The 17,692-nt window shown below is 53.1% G+C and overlaps 6 protein-coding genes across 6 annotated transcripts; 4 read left to right on the top strand and 2 right to left on the bottom strand.

Moving 5' to 3' along the window:
- Positions 1 to 802: 802 nt before the first annotated feature.
- On the top strand, positions 803 to 2,011 carry ATEG_00448 (lytic polysaccharide monooxygenase auxiliary activity family 9 protein; the record flags this gene model as incomplete). The annotated part of the gene is made up of 1 exon (XM_001210534.1): positions 803 to 2,011. One exon carries the CDS (start codon positions 803 to 805, stop codon positions 2,009 to 2,011), a length of 1,209 nt encoding a protein of 402 aa, XP_001210534.1.
- Positions 2,012 to 2,573: 562 nt separating this feature from the next.
- On the top strand, positions 2,574 to 4,647 carry ATEG_00449 (putative RNA binding protein Ligatin/Tma64; the record flags this gene model as incomplete). Its single annotated transcript, XM_001210535.1, has 3 exons — positions 2,574 to 2,594; positions 2,667 to 3,507; positions 3,560 to 4,647. 3 exons carry the CDS (start codon positions 2,574 to 2,576, stop codon positions 4,645 to 4,647), a joined length of 1,950 nt encoding a protein of 649 aa, XP_001210535.1.
- A 984-nt stretch (positions 4,648 to 5,631) lies between these two features.
- Positions 5,632 to 6,846, bottom strand: ATEG_00450 (tRNA maturation protein LHP1; the record flags this gene model as incomplete). Its single annotated transcript, XM_001210536.1, has 3 exons — positions 5,632 to 5,746; positions 5,811 to 6,307; positions 6,343 to 6,846. The coding sequence occupies 3 exons, from the start codon at positions 6,844 to 6,846 to the stop codon at positions 5,632 to 5,634; spliced, it is 1,116 nt and encodes a 371-aa protein (XP_001210536.1).
- A 1,239-nt stretch (positions 6,847 to 8,085) lies between these two features.
- On the top strand, positions 8,086 to 10,420 carry chsD (chitin synthase D; the record flags this gene model as incomplete). Its single annotated transcript, XM_001210537.1, has 2 exons — positions 8,086 to 8,261; positions 8,320 to 10,420. The coding sequence occupies 2 exons, from the start codon at positions 8,086 to 8,088 to the stop codon at positions 10,418 to 10,420; spliced, it is 2,277 nt and encodes a 758-aa protein (XP_001210537.1).
- A 721-nt stretch (positions 10,421 to 11,141) lies between these two features.
- Positions 11,142 to 11,612, bottom strand: ATEG_00452 (uncharacterized protein; the record flags this gene model as incomplete). Its single annotated transcript, XM_001210538.1, has 1 exon — positions 11,142 to 11,612. One exon carries the CDS (start codon positions 11,610 to 11,612, stop codon positions 11,142 to 11,144), a length of 471 nt encoding a protein of 156 aa, XP_001210538.1.
- Positions 11,613 to 13,249: 1,637 nt separating this feature from the next.
- hsp88 (Hsp70 chaperone Hsp88) lies at positions 13,250 to 15,724 on the top strand (the record flags this gene model as incomplete). The annotated part of the gene is made up of 5 exons (XM_001210539.1): positions 13,250 to 13,324; positions 13,436 to 13,467; positions 13,543 to 14,989; positions 15,050 to 15,358; positions 15,416 to 15,724. The coding sequence occupies 5 exons, from the start codon at positions 13,250 to 13,252 to the stop codon at positions 15,722 to 15,724; spliced, it is 2,172 nt and encodes a 723-aa protein (XP_001210539.1).
- Positions 15,725 to 17,692: the final 1,968 nt, after the last annotated feature.

A 17,692-nucleotide genomic window follows, 5' to 3' on the forward strand; every position in this document is an offset into this window, starting at 1 on the left:
TATCTGAGTCCAAATCGCCCAAACATTGCTCTCCCGTGGACAACCAAAGTATCTACCTAGCGCCAACTTTCTCGGAGATTTAATATAAAACCTTGGCAGGGCGGAGTCGGGACCGAACAAGCGCCCCCATGTTGAAACTTAGGGTGTCGCAGGCCGGCGCCTAAAAGACCCCTAGTACATCTCCACTTACTCGGTTTGATAGCCCGTACTCGACGCTAAGAGCTCCGGGTGTTTCTCATGCAGCTGATTTGGGACAGGCTAATTCTGAATAGGGCACTTCCCTGGCGGAGGTTCCTGTCTTCGATGTCTCGGCCTTGCTGGCGTGTTTGGACAAGACCCCCGAGCTCACGGCCATCATCAATCTCAGACTCTACGTTATGAGGCCCCTGTCGATGTCGATTTTCCACCTATCACAGAGACAGATACAGGGATAGCATGCAATACCTCTCAGACAATCAAGTGGCCACATGGTTGACCTGTGACGAACTTTTCATTTTATCGAGTCCACACCTGGGAACGACGGTGTGATCTGTGCTCCGTCGACGGAGACTCCCAGGACGAGCTAGTCATGGCCAAAGTCATTATATAAAGCCAGCAGTTCACCATGTTGCAGAAGCTTTCTTCTCCTCATCAGCTCTGCATTCCTTTCATTCCCAAGGTCTCGGTACCTGTCGTTCTCTTTCGGCTTCATTGATTGAAGACCATTCGTTTTTTCGTCCTTCTTTGCATTAACCACTCCGGTCATTTCTCGATTATATACGCTGTGCGTTGATCAACCAGATTATTTCCAGTCCTTGCAAACATGTCTGTCGCTAAGATTGCTGGCGTTGTCCTCGGCTCTGCGGCCCTTGTCGCTGGCCATGGTTACGTTACGGGTGCCGTCGTCGATGGCAAGTACTATGCTGGCTACGATGTCACCTCTGCCCCTTACTCTAGCGACCCTCCGGCCACCATCGGCTGGTCGACCACCGCCACCGACCTCGGCTTCGTTGACGGCACCGAGTACTCCGAGCCTGACATCATCTGCCACAAGGACGCTAAGCCTGGCTCTCTCTCTGCTGAAATTACTGCCGGTGGCAAGGTCGAGTTGCAGTGGACCGAATGGCCCGAGAGCCACCACGGCCCTGTCATTACCTACCTGGCCAACTGCAACGGCGACTGCTCCTCGGTCGACAAGACTTCGCTGGAGTTCTTCAAGATTGATCAGAAGGGTCTCATTGAGGGCAACACCTGGGCTAGTGACCAGCTGATCAGCAACAACAACAGTTGGACTGTCACCATCCCCAGCAGCATTGCTTCTGGCAACTATGTCCTGCGCCACGAGATCATTGGCCTTCACTCCGCTGGCAACAAGGATGGCGCCCAGAACTACCCTCAGTGCATGAACCTCAAGGTTACTGGTGGCGGCAGCGACAAGCCGGCTGGCACCCTTGGTACCGCTCTGTACAAGGACACTGACCCTGGTATCCTCGTCAACATCTACCAGACTCTGTCCTCGTACGTGATCCCCGGTCCTGCCCTCTACTCTGGCAGCTCATCCGGCTCGGGTTCGGGCTCAGCTAGCTCCAGCGCTGCTGCTACTCCTTCCTCCAGCAGTGTTCCCTCCAGCACCAGCATTGCCGTTCCCACCAGCTCTGCTCCTGCCCCCACCTCCGCCGCTCCTTCGGCTCAAACCAGCACTGCTACTGCCTACCAGACTGCCACCACTATTGAGAGTGTCACCGTTACCGCCGAAGCGCCCCAGCAGACCAAGGTGCAGGACCCTAGCTCCGGCTCTAGCTCTGGTTCCAACTCTGGCTCCAGCTCCGGTTCTAGCTCTGGATCCAGCACTGGCTCTAGCTCCGGCTCCAGCACTGGCACTGGCTCCTCCAGTGTTCCCACTCCTAGTGGTAGCAGCAGCCTGTCTGACTACTTCAACTCCCTGAGTGCCGAGCAGTTCCTGAACCTTCTCCGCCAGACTCTTTCTTGGCTGATCACCGACAAGAAGCACGCCCGTGACCTCTCTGCCTAGAGGTGATCACGGGATGAGAGTATGACCGAACGACTCTCTTTCTGAATCCTTCGATTGTTGCGCTCGTTCCTTCGACTATCAACTCCTTTTCTTATAGACAGGGTCTGTGACCTTTTGTGTTAAATACCAAAATTTTATCATTTTCAGAGCACTACTTTTTCAGCTGTAGTATTCCTCGTACCTACTTGATTGTGATTAGTAACAGGAACTGGATGTACGCGAGAGATACAGGAATGAGTCAGAATGATGCGAAAACAGTCAGTTAATTAGTCACGAAATGATTAATGACTCGAGCTGGGCCTAGATCCTCTCATGCACCAAGATCAATAACTAACAGGTATATCTATGGCTACTTGCGTTACTCTGTTCTATCCGAGCATCTCGGAAGCGGGGAAGCAAACCGCCGATCTTTTTTGTTGTCCAGCGCTTTCGATTTCTCCTCACCTCTCGTTCTCTGCGCTCTGCCATTCCCAGTGCCCTATCAACCCCAGACCTGGTTTGATGGGCTGATATTCTCTCACTTAACAATCACAGTCAACACCTACTACCCGTCTCTGACATCATGTTTAAAAAGAAGCCCACAGTGAGTTACCCCTCCCCCGCATACCCCTCCATCAGACATTTCAACGACCACCATGACTTACGGCGGGCACAGATCAAAAACCTCTCGCCCCTGCGATCCTCCGACCGTCGCAAGATCGCTGATCAGATTATCAGCGACTACAAAATCGAGGTCCCGGCCCAGCAGCCCGCCAGCGATGAACCGAATAGCTCTGCCCCCAACCTGACCTCGATTAGAAACTCCCTCCTACCCGAAAACTCGCAATCGGCGCGGTTCACAACCACCGCTGGCCCTCAGCTGCGAGAAGTGCAGGGCACCGTGTACGTCGGATCGCATCCGGGAGGCGATGAACGGATCCTGTGGTTCAAGCTGGAACATGGTCCCGGCGCAGATGGACGACTCTACCCCACCGTATACACTTTGTGGCAGAACCCGAACCTGGTACCCCTCCTACATACCCCGGATTTTGTGATGGGAAAGCTCCGCGGCGGTGCGGACCTCATGACTCCTGGTCTGGCGGATGAGCCTCCCTTCCCCGAGCGGGCAGTGAAGGGGGCGGTGGTTGCGGTTGCTGGACTGGATAAGCATACTGTGCCGATGTTTGTTGGAATCTGTGAGATTGATGTCTCAGCGTTGGGAGAAGTTCAAGGCACAAAGGGGCATGCTGTTCGTGGACTACACTGGGAGGGCGATGAGATATGGGCGTGGAGTTCGGCATCCAGGCCTGGTCAGCCTGCGCCGGAATATCTTGAAGGCTGGGATGACGAGTTAGAGGAGGAAGAAGAAGAGCTGCGTGAGGTCGAAGAGGGAGTTGATAGCCTCGGATTGGGTGAGAACGAAGGCTCTCCAGCAGAGGTGGAAGACCAACCAGGCGAGGCGCCCGAAGAGCCGACTGAAGAGCCTGCGGTTGTTGAGAAGGAGCCGTCGACGGCAGGTAGGAATCTCCATATCTCCGAACTATGTTGTTGAATGCTAACGATGGCTAGAAATCGATCTGGTGTTCGAAAGGGCTTTCCTGTACTCTCTATATAAACTCAAACAAGACAACCCTACGGCCCCCAACTATGGTCTGTCTTTTCCAATCCAGCCCTCTGCGGTGATATCGAACATGGTGTCCCCGTATCTACCGATCTTCTCGGCACAGCAGTCGCAGTTCTACAACATCAAGAAGACCAGCTGGAAGAACGTCAAGAAGTTTATCAAGCACTTGGGAAAACAGCGTTTGGTATTATCCAAAGAGCGCAGTGGCGGTGAAACGGTCATCATGGATGTTGATTTCAACGACCGCCGCGTCCAGGAGTTCGTCCCTTATAGACTCCCATCCAAGAATGCTGCCCTTGGAAACGCGGGCAAGAGTGCTGCTGGAAACAAGAAACCTCCTGCCACAGAAGGGGACTCGTCTGTCGGGCAGACACTTACCGTGCAGACCCTATACCGACCAACATCGAAATTAGTTCCGACAATATTCCCTGCACGGTCGACCAGCGATCCGTCCAACTTCTACCGATATACCGACGTGTCCAACAACTTGGACCAGTATCTGCAATCTCAGAGCCCCTCCATCGTCGATCCACAAAACCGCCGCATCATTAATCTCAACCCGTTCCTTGCCAACACTATCTTTTCGTCCTCGTCCAACGACGACAGGAGCACTCTGGCCCGTGGAAAGACTACTCGCGACGCACTCCTGAAGCGTATCACGGAGGATCATTCTTTCATGACCGCACACTATGCGATCCTTCGGGCAGGCCAGACTCTGGCAGATGTGAAGCCCAAGGCCGGTGCGGCGCCGAGAGTGAATGTGACTCTCGAGCGCCGTACGGGCTCCAAGACCGTCACCAAGGTGTCGAATCTGGAGGTGTTCGGTATCGTCCCTAATCTGCTTGCCGAAGAGCTCCAGAAGAAATGCGCCAGTAGCACTAGCGTCGCCCAAGCCAATGGGGCTCCGAAGGGAGTCATGGAGGTGCTCGTTCAGGGCGATCAACGACGCGCCTTGGAAACGGCGCTGCTGCGACGGGGACTGAAGTCTCAGTGGATTGAGGTGGTGGACAAGACGAAGAAGAAGAAGAAATAATGCTTCGTCTTGATTGGCATATATGAGGTTATATTCATGGATCTCTATATAATACCCAGACGTGTAGCCCGATAGGATACTGTGCATTGAGATGATACCTCCAGGAATTGAGGATACAAATAACACTCCAGTATGCGGTCCATATTAGAATGTAGAAGGGCTGATGGAAGAGCTGCTCAACCGGAGTATCCCCTCGTCGGAGATATCCCGATGATCTTCTCTTCCCCTCATTTAAACCACCCACTTCATCCAACTCCATCAACTTCTACAGATCAACTGCACAAGCACAGACACAATGCCCGTCTACCACATCGGTATGTTTACTGCACATCTTACCGACTACCCACAGGCATGAAGCAAGAGGTAACAAGCCCAGTTTTGTTCCGCCTTAAGCAAGGCGTGACTCCAGCGCAGATAGCCACCTGGACACAAACAGCCCAGGCCATGGTGGGCAAGATTCCTGGCCTCATCTCGCTCAAGGCCAACCCTCCGTTGCCGATTTGCGTTCCCCGCGCCAAGGGCTTTGACATGGGCCTAGTTGCGGTGCTGGAGACGCCAAAGGATGTGGAAGCGTACGCCGTGCACCCGGCTCATCTGGAGTAGGTTCTTTGCCGGCCTGTTCTTTTTCTGTTCCCATCTGACATGCGCTAGGGTCCACAAGATGCGGGAAGAACTGTGCGAGGATACATTGGCGTATGACATGGAGTTTGAGTGATGATGATAAGATAGAGATGCTTCGAGTCAATTGGAATGAGAATCGGCTTCCAAGGGCCATCCATGGACTTTTATGTCTTCCTAGCATGAAAACGATACAAAATGACACATAACGCCGTTAGGGGGTCATCCATTGAAAACAAGAAAAAGGAACATTTCCTCGGTGAATTCAAGACAGCCAGTGCAGCATGCTTTATCATCCCTGCAAAAACATCCGGACCGAACAGAAGAAAAAAGAAAAGCTCAATCAACATCCGTGGATATCATGATCTACTCCTTCGCATCGACCTTCTTGGCCGGGTGATCGCCGTTGGCGGCTTCGTCTTCGCGAGCGCGCTTCTGGCCAGCTTCGGGCTCAGCAGTGCTCTGCACCACGGGAACACCCCTGTCCGCTGTTAGCAATGGTGTCCGATGTTTTTGAGGAAGAGACAAGGGCCGAAGCAACTTACCGAGCATCCTTCTGGATCTCCTGGCGGGGCTCCTTCTCCTGGAAGCCCTTCTTCTGGTCCTCTGCGCGACGCTCGCGCCAGTCACGGTTGTCACCGCCCCGGCGATTGCCGCGGTTATCCCGTCCGCGATGGCCACCGCGGCCGCGGTAGTTGTTGCTGGGCTTGATGCGACCGGCCTCAATGTCCCGGACCTTCTCGTCGCAGTATTCCTTCTTGCTCTTGATGAGCAGGTCCTGGCCCTTCCACTTGGGCTTGGGATCAAGGGCAAGGAAGGCCTTCTGCTTCTCCTCGGACTCGAACTCGACAAACACGCTACCCTTGAAGCTCTTGTCGTTGGCGCGACGAAGACGGATGGCGTTGGTGGGGCCGTACGGCGCGAAGAAGGCCTCGATATCGAGTTGGGTGGTGGGCTCCTCGTTGCCGAAGCCCTTGGCGTAGATGCTGCGGTTCATCGCCTTGTCCTCGAAGACCTTGACAACGTTGGGGTCGTGGGTGTCCTTGACCGTCTCGGGAAGGGGGGTCTGCGGCGCACGGCGGTGTCGTTGTCCGTCAGCTCCAGAGTCTCGGAGGACTTGAGAGCCTCGACGATGGCACTGAAGGGCTGGAAGCGGCGCATGCGCTTGAAGGAGTGGAGGAGCTCGAGGGGCACGGCGCGATTGGCGCTACCGCCCACCTTGGACAGCAGGAACTTGTCCATGGGCAGGTTGGAGTCGGAGAAGTAGAACTCGACCTGCTTGCGGATCTCAACCGGGTCGTCGGTGACCTTCTGGGAGCTAGGATCGAACTTGGCGTTGTTGCGACGGAAGCGACCCCGGTGGTCGTTGGTCTTCTGCTCTTCGGCCTTCTCAGACTGCTGACCCAGCTTGGCCGCTTCGGCGACAATGCGCGCCTCCTCGGCATCCTCCTTGGGGCCTTCCTCCTTCTTCTCCGCGCCATTGGCGGGAGCTTCCGTCTCACCCTTCAGCTCAGCGAGGACGTTCTGAACATCCTTCTCCGCCTCGGCGTTGGTGTTGGCGACGTTTTGTTCGGCAGACATGATTGAAATGGTGTCGTGTGAGGATTGAAAGAGAGGATGGAATGTCTTTGTGGGTGATGATGAGTTAGCGGGTTCTTCAGTTTAATTCGCATTCATGATCGCGAGCGACGAGGCGACGTGGTGATCAGATGTGACTCGAGTCAAAGCTCAGTGAGACGGAATGGATGATTCACGCGCCAATGGCGTGGATGCGCAATCGGACTACACGCATTTGAGGACATGGAGGTAAGGAAGAGGTTTCTTACCTGCAGATAGGACCGAAGACAGGACGCTGGGAGGGATTCAAAGGATCAGACAAACGGAATACTTCCCAGTGATAAATTTCTCCGATGGAGAGAGAAAAAAAGATTCATGCGCGGCGGGGGAAATTTTCAAGAGGCGGCGGAGCTTCAGCCACGGCACCAGCCACATCGTGCCTCAGGCAGAAACACTAATCCTGAAGGGGAACAGTCGACGGGCTCCTACTAACGGGATTGGGAAGTATACAGATTCCCTGATTGGGACTTCATAGTTCGCACTTCATGCGATACAGGATACGGTCTGAAGGCGGCTGAGCCTCTGTATATCGATCGCTTCTACCACAAAATTGCCAGGATACCTCCAAGTCGTGAATGTGCTCTCCCTTCAACCACACCTGGACGATCCATGTGAAAATGGCCGGTTGTACTACCCCAGAGTCTATTTTTAGGCGATCTCCTACATGACACCACCAAACAACATCCCGTCTCTGTCTGCAAGCAGGTGAAACAAAGAACACGCCAGGTCAGTCTGTTAGGGATAGGTAGCATCTGCTACCCATCTACAGGGAGGCTCTAGGATGGTCTATGAACGGTACCTATGCTGGAGCAATGCAACCTTTCTATTTTGCACGTTGTTTGCCACTAGGCAGTTACCTCCTTTCTGCTACACCTGGAGATGGCATCCTCTGTATCTCTCTTGCATCCTCCCGAGACCGTCTGTCTCATTCCCGAATGTTCTTTCGTCTCATCGCTGCATGACGGTTTGATTCCTCTGTCATGCAAGACACTCACCGACATTCTGGTCCTTACATGCGTGTAATTCTCGTCCTGCATGTACATTTGAATGTGACGTTTTCTTCTATTTCAACACATTGTCCCGGTTTGTTGCCCTCTGACTATATGCAAATCGAGGAAGCGTCGCCATGGCAGAAAGTCGGGGACAGTCGTGGCCGGTCAACGATGTAAGCAAGTCCATCCACTCTCATTCACCCGTCTAACCATGTGCAAGATCGTCTTCGTGTCCATCATCGGTCCATTAATGCTAGCAGCTTTCGTTGAGTGGATACTCTTCCTCATTGCATTCCTATACTGCCTCGCCAAGGTCTACCAAAAAGCCGAGCACTGGAGCATCAAAGTCCTTGCAGTCATCATGATGATTCTGTTCGCCTCGTTCAGGTACCTACGTACACCACTCAGTAGCAGGGGAAGCAGGCAACTGACCAATGCCTTGAAGAGGCATTTTCCTTCCCATCATGATCGTCACACTCCCTTTACCGCGAGGGATTACACAGTACTACCCGCTTCGACTGGTCTCGTTTCTCCAATGGTTCGCATTCTGGTCTTTCTCCGCCCTCCTGATCATACCATGGCTTTTCTGCATCTACGGGCAGGTCACTCACTCCGTCGGAAGACAGAAGCAGATCCAGCAAGTCCTTGACGACCGCACCGCCCCCAAAGCCGTCGTGGTCATGCCCGTGTACAAGGAGGACCCCGACGTTCTGGTCAAGGCAATCGATTCTGTCGTCGACAGCGATTACCCGCGAAATTGTATCCACGTATTTCTCTCCTACGATGGGGTCGCCATTGACGAACCATATCTACGGATTCTCCATCATCTTGGGATTCCCATTGCCTTAGAGACATACCCGCAGAGCATAGACGTGACCTACAAAGGCGCACGCATTACCGTGTCCCGCTTCGAGCATGGTGGCAAGAGACACTGCCAAAAGAAGACCTTTCAGCTTATCGATAAGGTGTACGCCAACTACCTTCGATACAACGACGATCTTTTCATGCTGTTCATAGACTCTGACTGCATCCTGGACAAATTCTGCCTGCAGAACTTCATGTACGACATGGAACTAAAGCCTGGAAGCAAGCACAACATGCTCGCCATGACAGGCGTCATCACATCCACAACAAAGCGGAACTCTCTTCTGACGGTCCTGCAGGATGTGGAGTATCTCCACGGACAGCTTTTCGAGCGCTCCGTAGAATCTGGGTGCGGCGCAGTGACCTGTCTCCCTGGGGCCCTGACGATGCTGCGATTCTCAGCGTTCCGCAAAATGGCCAAGTACTACTTCGCCGACAATATCGAACACTGTGAGGACCTCTTCGACTACGCGAAATGCCACCTGGGCGAGGACCGCATGCTCACGCACCTCTTCATGATCGGAGCCCGGCAAGCCTACCAGATCCAGATGTGTTCCAGCGCCTTCTGCAAGACCGAGGCGGTGCAGACGTTCCGGAGCCTGCTGAAACAGCGGCGAAGATGGTTCCTCGGCTACATCACGAACGAGGTCTGCATGCTGACCGATATCAGATTGTGGATGCGCTATCCGCTGTTATGCCTCATGCGGTTCATGCAGAACACCATCCGCACCACTGCGCTGCTGTTCACCATTCAGATCATATCCATCATGACCACGTCCAGTAAGATCAAAGACCTCCCAGTGGGTTTCATCGCAATCTCTTTGGGGCTCAATTACCTGCTCATGTTCTATTTTGGACTGAAGCTGAAGCGCTTTAAAGCCTGGCTCTACCCGTTGGTGTTTGTGATCAATCCGTTCTTCAACTGGCTCTACATGGTATACGGTATCTTCACCGCTGGACAGCGGACATGGGGAGGCCCTCGCGCCGACGCCGCAAAAGCCGATGGTAGTGCTACCAGTGAGGAGATCGCCACGCACGCCGTACATAACGGCGATGATGCGCACTACACCAAGCTTCCTACATCGAGCGAAGATGTCGAAAGAAAAGGTATACCAATTCATCCAGCCGAGAAGCTCAATAAGCGCCTCGCATTTGTTTCACCGCCGTATAACTCGTCGTCTGGAACCACGCTACCCCGAACTCCTGCTGGTGGATCTCACGCAAGCTTCTGCCATGATGATTCTCTGGAGTTACATTCCAAATATGAGCCGGACTCGATCGGCATCCCTGAAAACGTTGAAGATCTGATGAACGACGTGGATCGGGCGAAGCTCTATTTGGCTCGGCAGATGCAGGAACCGGCGAACCTTATGCGAAACACGCATGCAGAGTACATCCAGGATGATTATTTGCAGGATCCGACGCGGAACCGGTTCTATGATGTTGATTTTAATGGCCGTCAACCCGCAACACAACAGCTTCCACCGTTTCTACTTGCCCCAGTCCTTCAGAATAGTCCAGACGACCGCGGCTTTTCTCCTTCAGGTCCATCGTTGTTTTCTCCTCCGGCTAATCCTGCAGAGACTACCCGAGAACCCCAACGCTCCAAGCGTAAACGTCTCAGGAAACCACGGAGACAGTTGACAAAACCAATGGCAAATAGGGCGGACGATATGGTGTAACAGTAATTTGGAAGACTGATAGGTACCATGGACCTACTTCTTTCCTAGGACGATTTGTTTACTGAGGAGCATTGGTCTATCGGTGTGGCGGCTGGCATGCAAACCCCATGTGCAATTGGCCGCCCCGTCTTCGTATACATCGGTTGTTTGCATAGAGGATACGGTCAGGACACCAGTCTCTTTGAATGTCTCGGGCATAGTTCGGATAAGGGTTATAATTCGCCACAGCCCGTCATGCGCCAATCAGCACTCTAATCTAACCGGCCTGATTGAAAGAGGGTTGTTTGCCCTGGATATGCGGGCCACGGACACTAGAAGCGCCAGTGCGGAGAAGGGAGATTTTTCCCCCCTGTCTGTTCCTTAATCATGCATGAAGAAAACCTGATTTAGTAGACAACAAGAGCATTAGCCTACTGACCACGATGCAAATCATACTGTACTAGGTAAAGGAGACGGAATACTCCGCTTGGGTGTACCATCAGTCACGATATTAGGGGCATCAAAAGACATATCACAGGGCTGCTTGTTCCAATGTCCATGTATGATGTCTCAGGTTGAGAAAAGGCTATAGGTGATCATTGTAAGGAAAAGTTATCCTCACAACACACAATATATTACGATAGCCTTTGCCAGTCTTCAATGTCCTCAGGTCGTATGTCAATGTTCTCTGGGATCTAGCACCGGAGTCTCGTAATTTGGCTGGGTGCTAGAAGTCCTTCAGCTACCGACGTACTGTCATACTATAGAGATACGTACTTGGTCGTTGATTGCCGGCTTCATCATGCACCGTGATGATATCCGAACCAACGTAATTTTTCGTCATCATTCCATCGACGGATGCAATTCCCAGCATGATTCGAAGACGGTACCGGCCCGGTTGTGTAATGAGCAGTGGATCGAACCGCCCATACCCGCTGGCTGTGTTCCCAGAGCGGCTGCGTACACTAGATGTCAAGCTTCCCGTCAACCCAGGGGCCACGGTAGAGCCCGTTTCGTCCCTGAGCGAAGCATGTGCGACGAGTTGCTGACCCGAGCCGACTGTGGATGTTCTAGGTAGGGAACGAACTGCAGCAATCACCGGTAATGGAAAAGGCGATTTCGGCCTTACTTCAGTTGGAGGCGCGATCTCGAATGTGATCTCGTATTCCTCACTAGAAGAGCCTGTCGTGGTCCATCCAGCATCTTGCACCATATTCAGTGGGAATTGCTTAGCGGTTGGCTTCAGTGTTCGGAGGTAATTATTCCTGCAGTCAATTGACCACGCGAATGTAGAGGGCAGAAACTGGTAGAAAGAAACGGGGCATATCAAGATGTGGTTCTAAGTAAACAAACCAAAGTAGAGTCTAAGACCAGTGGAGGAATCGTGCGGAAGCGATGGACATAAACTTGATATAGTCTTCCTCTCTCAAGGGTCTGGGCTCTTCTAGCGTCACCGCCAGCGGCGCTTAGATGGATATTTTCGCCACCACAACAAGGCTAAGATCGATGGGCCAGTAGCAGGCGGAATCGGACTTGACCTCATGAATATGTAGTCATCGCCGTCGCGCGCGCAAGGGGCCTGTGTATAACGGAGCCATCTTTCTGTACGCCGTAAAAAGTGTCATAGCATCCTCCAAGCAAACGACACTACCGGCGAGTCGTGTTAGCTACCCCGAGGATCTAGATACATTATCTTCAGCTTCTACCGACCTGAGAGGAATGTATGCAGATACAGTTGCACGATTGGAAAATTTGAGAATTGAGCTGTCATTGGCGAAGCACTGTACATGACTCTTCCGATAGTCACTGACCGTTATGAGGCCCAACAAGAATATGATGCCGCACTTGGACAAACTTGAGTGCATTGCATGCCGTGATGGACATTCGGTGATCTTTAACGTCAGCAATAGAAAGTGATCAGACGGAAATATGGTATCTCGCATTCACTTCCGACGTATATGTCGACTCTACGAGTATCACGCTGCATCCTCACTGGCATTTTTGCCTAGATGTAGTCGGTCTCAACGTCTCTATAAGCTGTCTAATGGGGTAACATAGAGTCTACTAAAATGGCATACTGCCACCCATCGTACTAAGGTATCCTGGAGGTATTCCAGGCTCCAGCCAAGCCCTGTCGCTGTTCGCTGGTGGATCGTCTCCAATTGCTCTCTCGGGTGATGTGCGTTTTGCTGGTGTCGCTACAGGTCCACAAGCCAAACAGACTAGTTCTACTCCGGAGTATATATGACAAACTCGATCCTGGTTGGACCGGGGCAGTCGAGGAGTGGGCTTGGAATCAGTGTCATCTGTCCTCTTCGAATCTGCCACATGTTTCTACCAAGGCGAAGACGGGGCAAACCTCATGGATCAGGCACCCGGGGCGGTATCGATAAGCCCCGCCAAGCGGTCATATTCTGCCCGATCAAAACAGGCGGTGAGGCGCAGCATCCAGCAGGAGCCAGAAGGTTCGATGAAGAACTTCATGAAAGTCATATCAACCGCCTTGACCTTCACCAAAACCGTTGTTGGTCAGATTTTTACCGATTCTGCTTAATTGCTGGTTTTCTCTCCCGTTCTATCTGCCTCTCCCTCCACCTCACCCTTCTCTCTATCTGTGGGACTGCGTACTCTGTACTTTTTGCCTCACCGCTTGAACCGTTCACTAGCCACACTTGGGACCACTCGGTGGCGCGGCCGCCTGCAAAATATTCCCCTCCGACGCTCTCGCTCTTTTCTTGTGCTCTGGAACCTCCCCTCCTCCCCCATCAATTCTTTTCTTGATACCACTATCTCTCTTCTCCCTCTCCATTCTTCCGTCCCCTACTCCCCCCCTTCTTAACTCCCTACACAATGAGTGTCGTTGGAATAGATTTCGGTGCTCAGAGCACCAAGGTCGGCGTTGCCCGTAACAAGGGTATCGACATTGTGCGTATCCATGCCCCTCCGCCTGATGATTTTTTCCCCTCCGTTTTGAAGCCTCTTTTTGAGGCCCAATTTACAACCACCTTTTTACTAACATTTTTCCTCCTCAATTAGATCACCAATGAAGTTTCCAACAGATCGACTCCGTATGTACTCCTCATTCTTTTCTGCAATTCCCTTTTGATGGTCGTGGATGACGGCTGACTGGATTATTTGTATAGCACCCTCGTGGGTTTCAACGCCCGCAGCAGAGCTCTTGGTGAGGCTGCTAAGACGCAAGAGACCTCTAACCTCAAGAACACCGTCGGCAACCTCAAACGTCTGATCGGTCGTTCCTTCAACGATCCCGATGTTCAGCTCGAGCAGGAATACAGCACCGCTGCCCTTTGTGACGTCAATGGCCAGGCCGGTGTCGAAGTCAGCTACCTGGGAAAGAAGGAGAAGTTCACGGCGACCCAGCTGGTTGCCATGTACCTGACCAAGATCCGGGATATCACCTCCAAGGAGCTGAAGCTTCCCGTCTCCGACGTCACCATCAGCGTGCCCGCCTGGTTCACCGATGTTCAGCGTCGGGCCATGATCGATGCCGGTGAGATCGCGGGTCTCAAGGTCCTGAGACTGATCAACGACACGACGGCCACTGCCCTTGGATACGGTATCACCAAGCTGGATCTTCCTGGCCCCGAGGAGAAGCCTCGTCGCGTTATGTTCGTCGACATCGGTCACAGCGACTACACCGCTTCCATTGTCGAGTTCAGAAAGGGCGAGCTGAACGTCAAGGCTACCGCTTGCGACCGTCACTTCGGTGGTCGTAACTTTGACCGTGCTCTGACTGAGCACTTCGCCGACGAGTTCAAGGAGAAGTTCAAGATCGACGTCCGCACGCACCCTAAGGCGTGGGCCCGTACTCTGGCCTCCGCCGAGAAGATGAAGAAGGTTCTCTCGGCCAACCCTGCCGCCCCCATGAGCATCGAGTCCCTGATGGAAGACGTTGATGTGCGCGCCATCGTCAAGCGTGAGGAGCTCGAGACCATGGTGAAGCCTCTCCTCGATCGTGTCACGGTTCCCATCGAGCAGGTCCTCGCTGAGGCGAAGATGAAGCCCGAGGATATCGACCACATCGAGATGGTGGGTGGCTGCACTCGTGTGCCCGCCATCAAGGACGCCATCAGCAAGTTCTTCGGCAAGAACCTCTCCTTCACCCTTAACCAGGACGAGGCCATCGCCCGTGGTTGCGCCTTCAGCTGCGCCATCCTCTCCCCCGTTTTCCGTGTGCGCGACTTCGCCGTGCACGATATCGTGTCTTACCCCATTGAGTTCACCTGGGAGCAGTCTCCCGATATCCCTGATGAGGACACCAGCCTCACGGTCTTCGGCAAGGGCAATGTTCTCCCCTCCACCAAGATCCTCACTTTCTACCGCAAGCAGCCTTTCGACCTCGAGGCTCGCTACGCCGAACCCGAAAACCTGCCCGGAAAGATCAACCCTTGGGTTGGCCGCTTCTCTGTCAAGGGTGTCAAGGCTGATGCCAATGATGACTTCATGATCTGCAAGCTCAAGGCTCGTTTGAACTTGCACGGTATCCTGAACCTCGAATCCGGCTACTATGTTGAGGATATGGAGGTCGAGGAGCCCGTCCCCGAGGAAGGTGACAAGAAGGATGGTGATGTATGTTGCCCCGATTCGGCCTTATTCCCCTACGCTGCGATAGCTAACAATTTCTCCCAGGCCATGGACACCGACGCCACCAACGGAGAGCAGCCCAAGAAGACTCGCAAGGTCAAGAAGCAGGTTCGCAAGGGTGACCTGCCCATCTCGGCTGGCACCTCTTCGATCGACCAGTCTGTCAAGGAGGCCTTCATCGAGCGTGAGAACGCCATGTACATGGAGGACAAGTTGATCGCCGAGACCGATGAGAAGAAGAACGAGCTTGAGTCGACCATCTACGAGCTTCGTGACAAGATCGACGGTGTCTACTCCGAGTTCGCCAGCGAGGAGGAGAAGGACAAGCTGCGGTCTAAGCTGACCGACATGGAGGTATGTGACTTTGAGTTCTCCCCGCGCGTCGTGTGCAGTGCGCTAATTGTGTGATAGGATTGGCTGTACGAGGAGGGTGAAGACACCACCAAATCCATCTACGTGGCCAAGTTGGATGAGATCCGGTTTATCGCCGGCCCCATCATCCAGCGTCACCGCGAGAAGCTGGAGGCTGAGCGCCAGGCCATCCTGAAGGCCCAGGAGGAGGAAGCCGCTAAGAAGCGTGCTGAGGCCGAGGCTGCGAAGAAGGCCGCTGAGGAGGCCGCCAAGGAGTCTCAGGGCGAGAAGGCTGATGCAGAGATGAAAGATGCCCCGGCTGAAGGCGAGGCGACGCCCGAGAAGACGGAAGCCGAGGAGAAGCAGTAAACGATAGCTCGCTTCTTCGGCCGGCGTTTCCGATACTTATACTCTGACAGTATATCGCTGAGCACCGATCTTGCGTCCGCGCAAGCGTGATGACAAATGGACATGAACCAATCCAATTATGTTGAGACCCATTTCCTTTCACTGTCATATTTTCCCCCTCTGTTGTTTCTTTGCCATGATATGAAAACACGATGTAGAACGAGACTTGCTTTTTTTTTTTTTTCACCGGTGCCTTGGTCGCCAGTTTCCTTGATTTTGACCATACTGCTTGGTCCCTTCTTAATACTGCGATGAAAGATGGTTAGATATACGGGATGCAACGGTGTGCTTCTCGGGAGCTCTATGGGTGCGGACTGAGGAGTGACATTCGGAGTCTGGGACCAAAGGACTTTAGATATTCATTGTGGATAGACTAGCAGGAAAAGTATACGATTCATTTTTCTGGTCGCAAGCATATTTTTAACTCGTATTACTATCAAAAGACAAAGTGGTGAAGTCAAGATGGAGTAATTTCGGCATACAGGCGATTTAAGCCGAAAGAGGGATGGTGATTGGGGCCGATAAAGAGGCGATGAACTGTTCATTGATGCCAAGACGAGGCTGGCAAGGCAGCAGAGATAACGAGATTAACAGGGTATCAACTATTCTCTAACGACAGGTCTCTCTGTTGCAACCCTACGAGGCGATGCTTCTGCATGTACGCTGTGCAGCGCCTCAGCCGCTGTCCACCTGTAGTCCGAGGTAGCCCTATCAGGCTATCCGCCGAGAACCCCAAAGACCCTATTGGAGACCAGGCTGTCAAACGGATGTATTTGTGGGGTGTGAGGCTGGGTGATCCTGAGGCGAAGGATAATGGCTTGGACCGGTACCTTGTCTTTGGTTCGGTTCGGGTGGATCATCCACAGAGGCAGACGGAGTAATATCCATCTAGTAATGGTGAGGTAAGATGGGATGATTCGGTCAAGGTGTCATGAGTCGGTAGTAGTGTACTATGTACTGTGCTTTCAACGGTCCATGGGTGGAGAGTGCCAGGTGGTCAGCAAGTTCCTTGGCGCGATCGAAGGACGAGACGAAAAGGGGGAAGGATCTGGTCTCATGATCTCATACCGAATCGAGATCTTGGGTCTTGGATGTACGGTATGTAACTTGGGGACTGCCTGTTCCTGTCGAGAGTCTTTCGAGTCTGTTCCGTGCGATTATATTCTGTGTATCTACTCGGTAGTTAGGTAGGTAGATACAGCATACTTATCGAAGATGTAGGGTGCAAAATAATGCGCATAAATCGACGATACGAATACGGAGTACGCATTGTGACTAAAACACAAGTGTCAGGTCATCCCGACGCCTTTCCCCATCTGGTTAGATCCGGCAGTCCCATCCTCTTCTCTGCCTTTACCTCTGTATTGTACTCTACTCCCTACTACTTGTTTGTCTCCCATCTTCTTCCTTATGACGACAAAGCACCGCCGAGGGATCTCATGTCGCATCAAATGACTTGACAATTGACCCTTGACCCTTATCCCAGCGGCGGAGGCCGCTACTCCCGACCGACGCGATATGACCGCCGGATCCTGCCTAGTGGAGCCCGCTGGACCAGGCGGGAAAGATGGCACGCGAGAGGGTTGGCCTTGCAGCAGCTGCTGGACCCTGGTCCATCTTGGCGCCGGATGGGATATCCTCCCAACGAAGGACTAACGGAGTAGTACTCCGTAGTTCACTCTCCCGATCAGATTGAGGGACTGAGGGGTCCTTCGTGTTGGGTATTGGCTTGTCTCAACCCCCTGTCGGGGTTCGTTCATCCTTTCTCTGCCTCTGTGCCTTCGTTTCGGCTCCGTCCGCCTCCCCCGGACACTCTCTAACTAAGTGCCTACGGAGTACTATACTATCTACGGAGAGTCAGGGACAGAGTGCAGCCAGAGGGTTCTGACCTATCCCCGACTCGTCCCAAACCTGTCGACTTTCTGGTGG

This window comes from Aspergillus terreus, genomic scaffold, assembly GCF_000149615.1.
Source record: "Aspergillus terreus NIH2624 scaffold_1 genomic scaffold, whole genome shotgun sequence".
Lineage (NCBI taxonomy): Eukaryota > Fungi > Ascomycota > Eurotiomycetes > Eurotiales > Aspergillaceae > Aspergillus > Aspergillus terreus.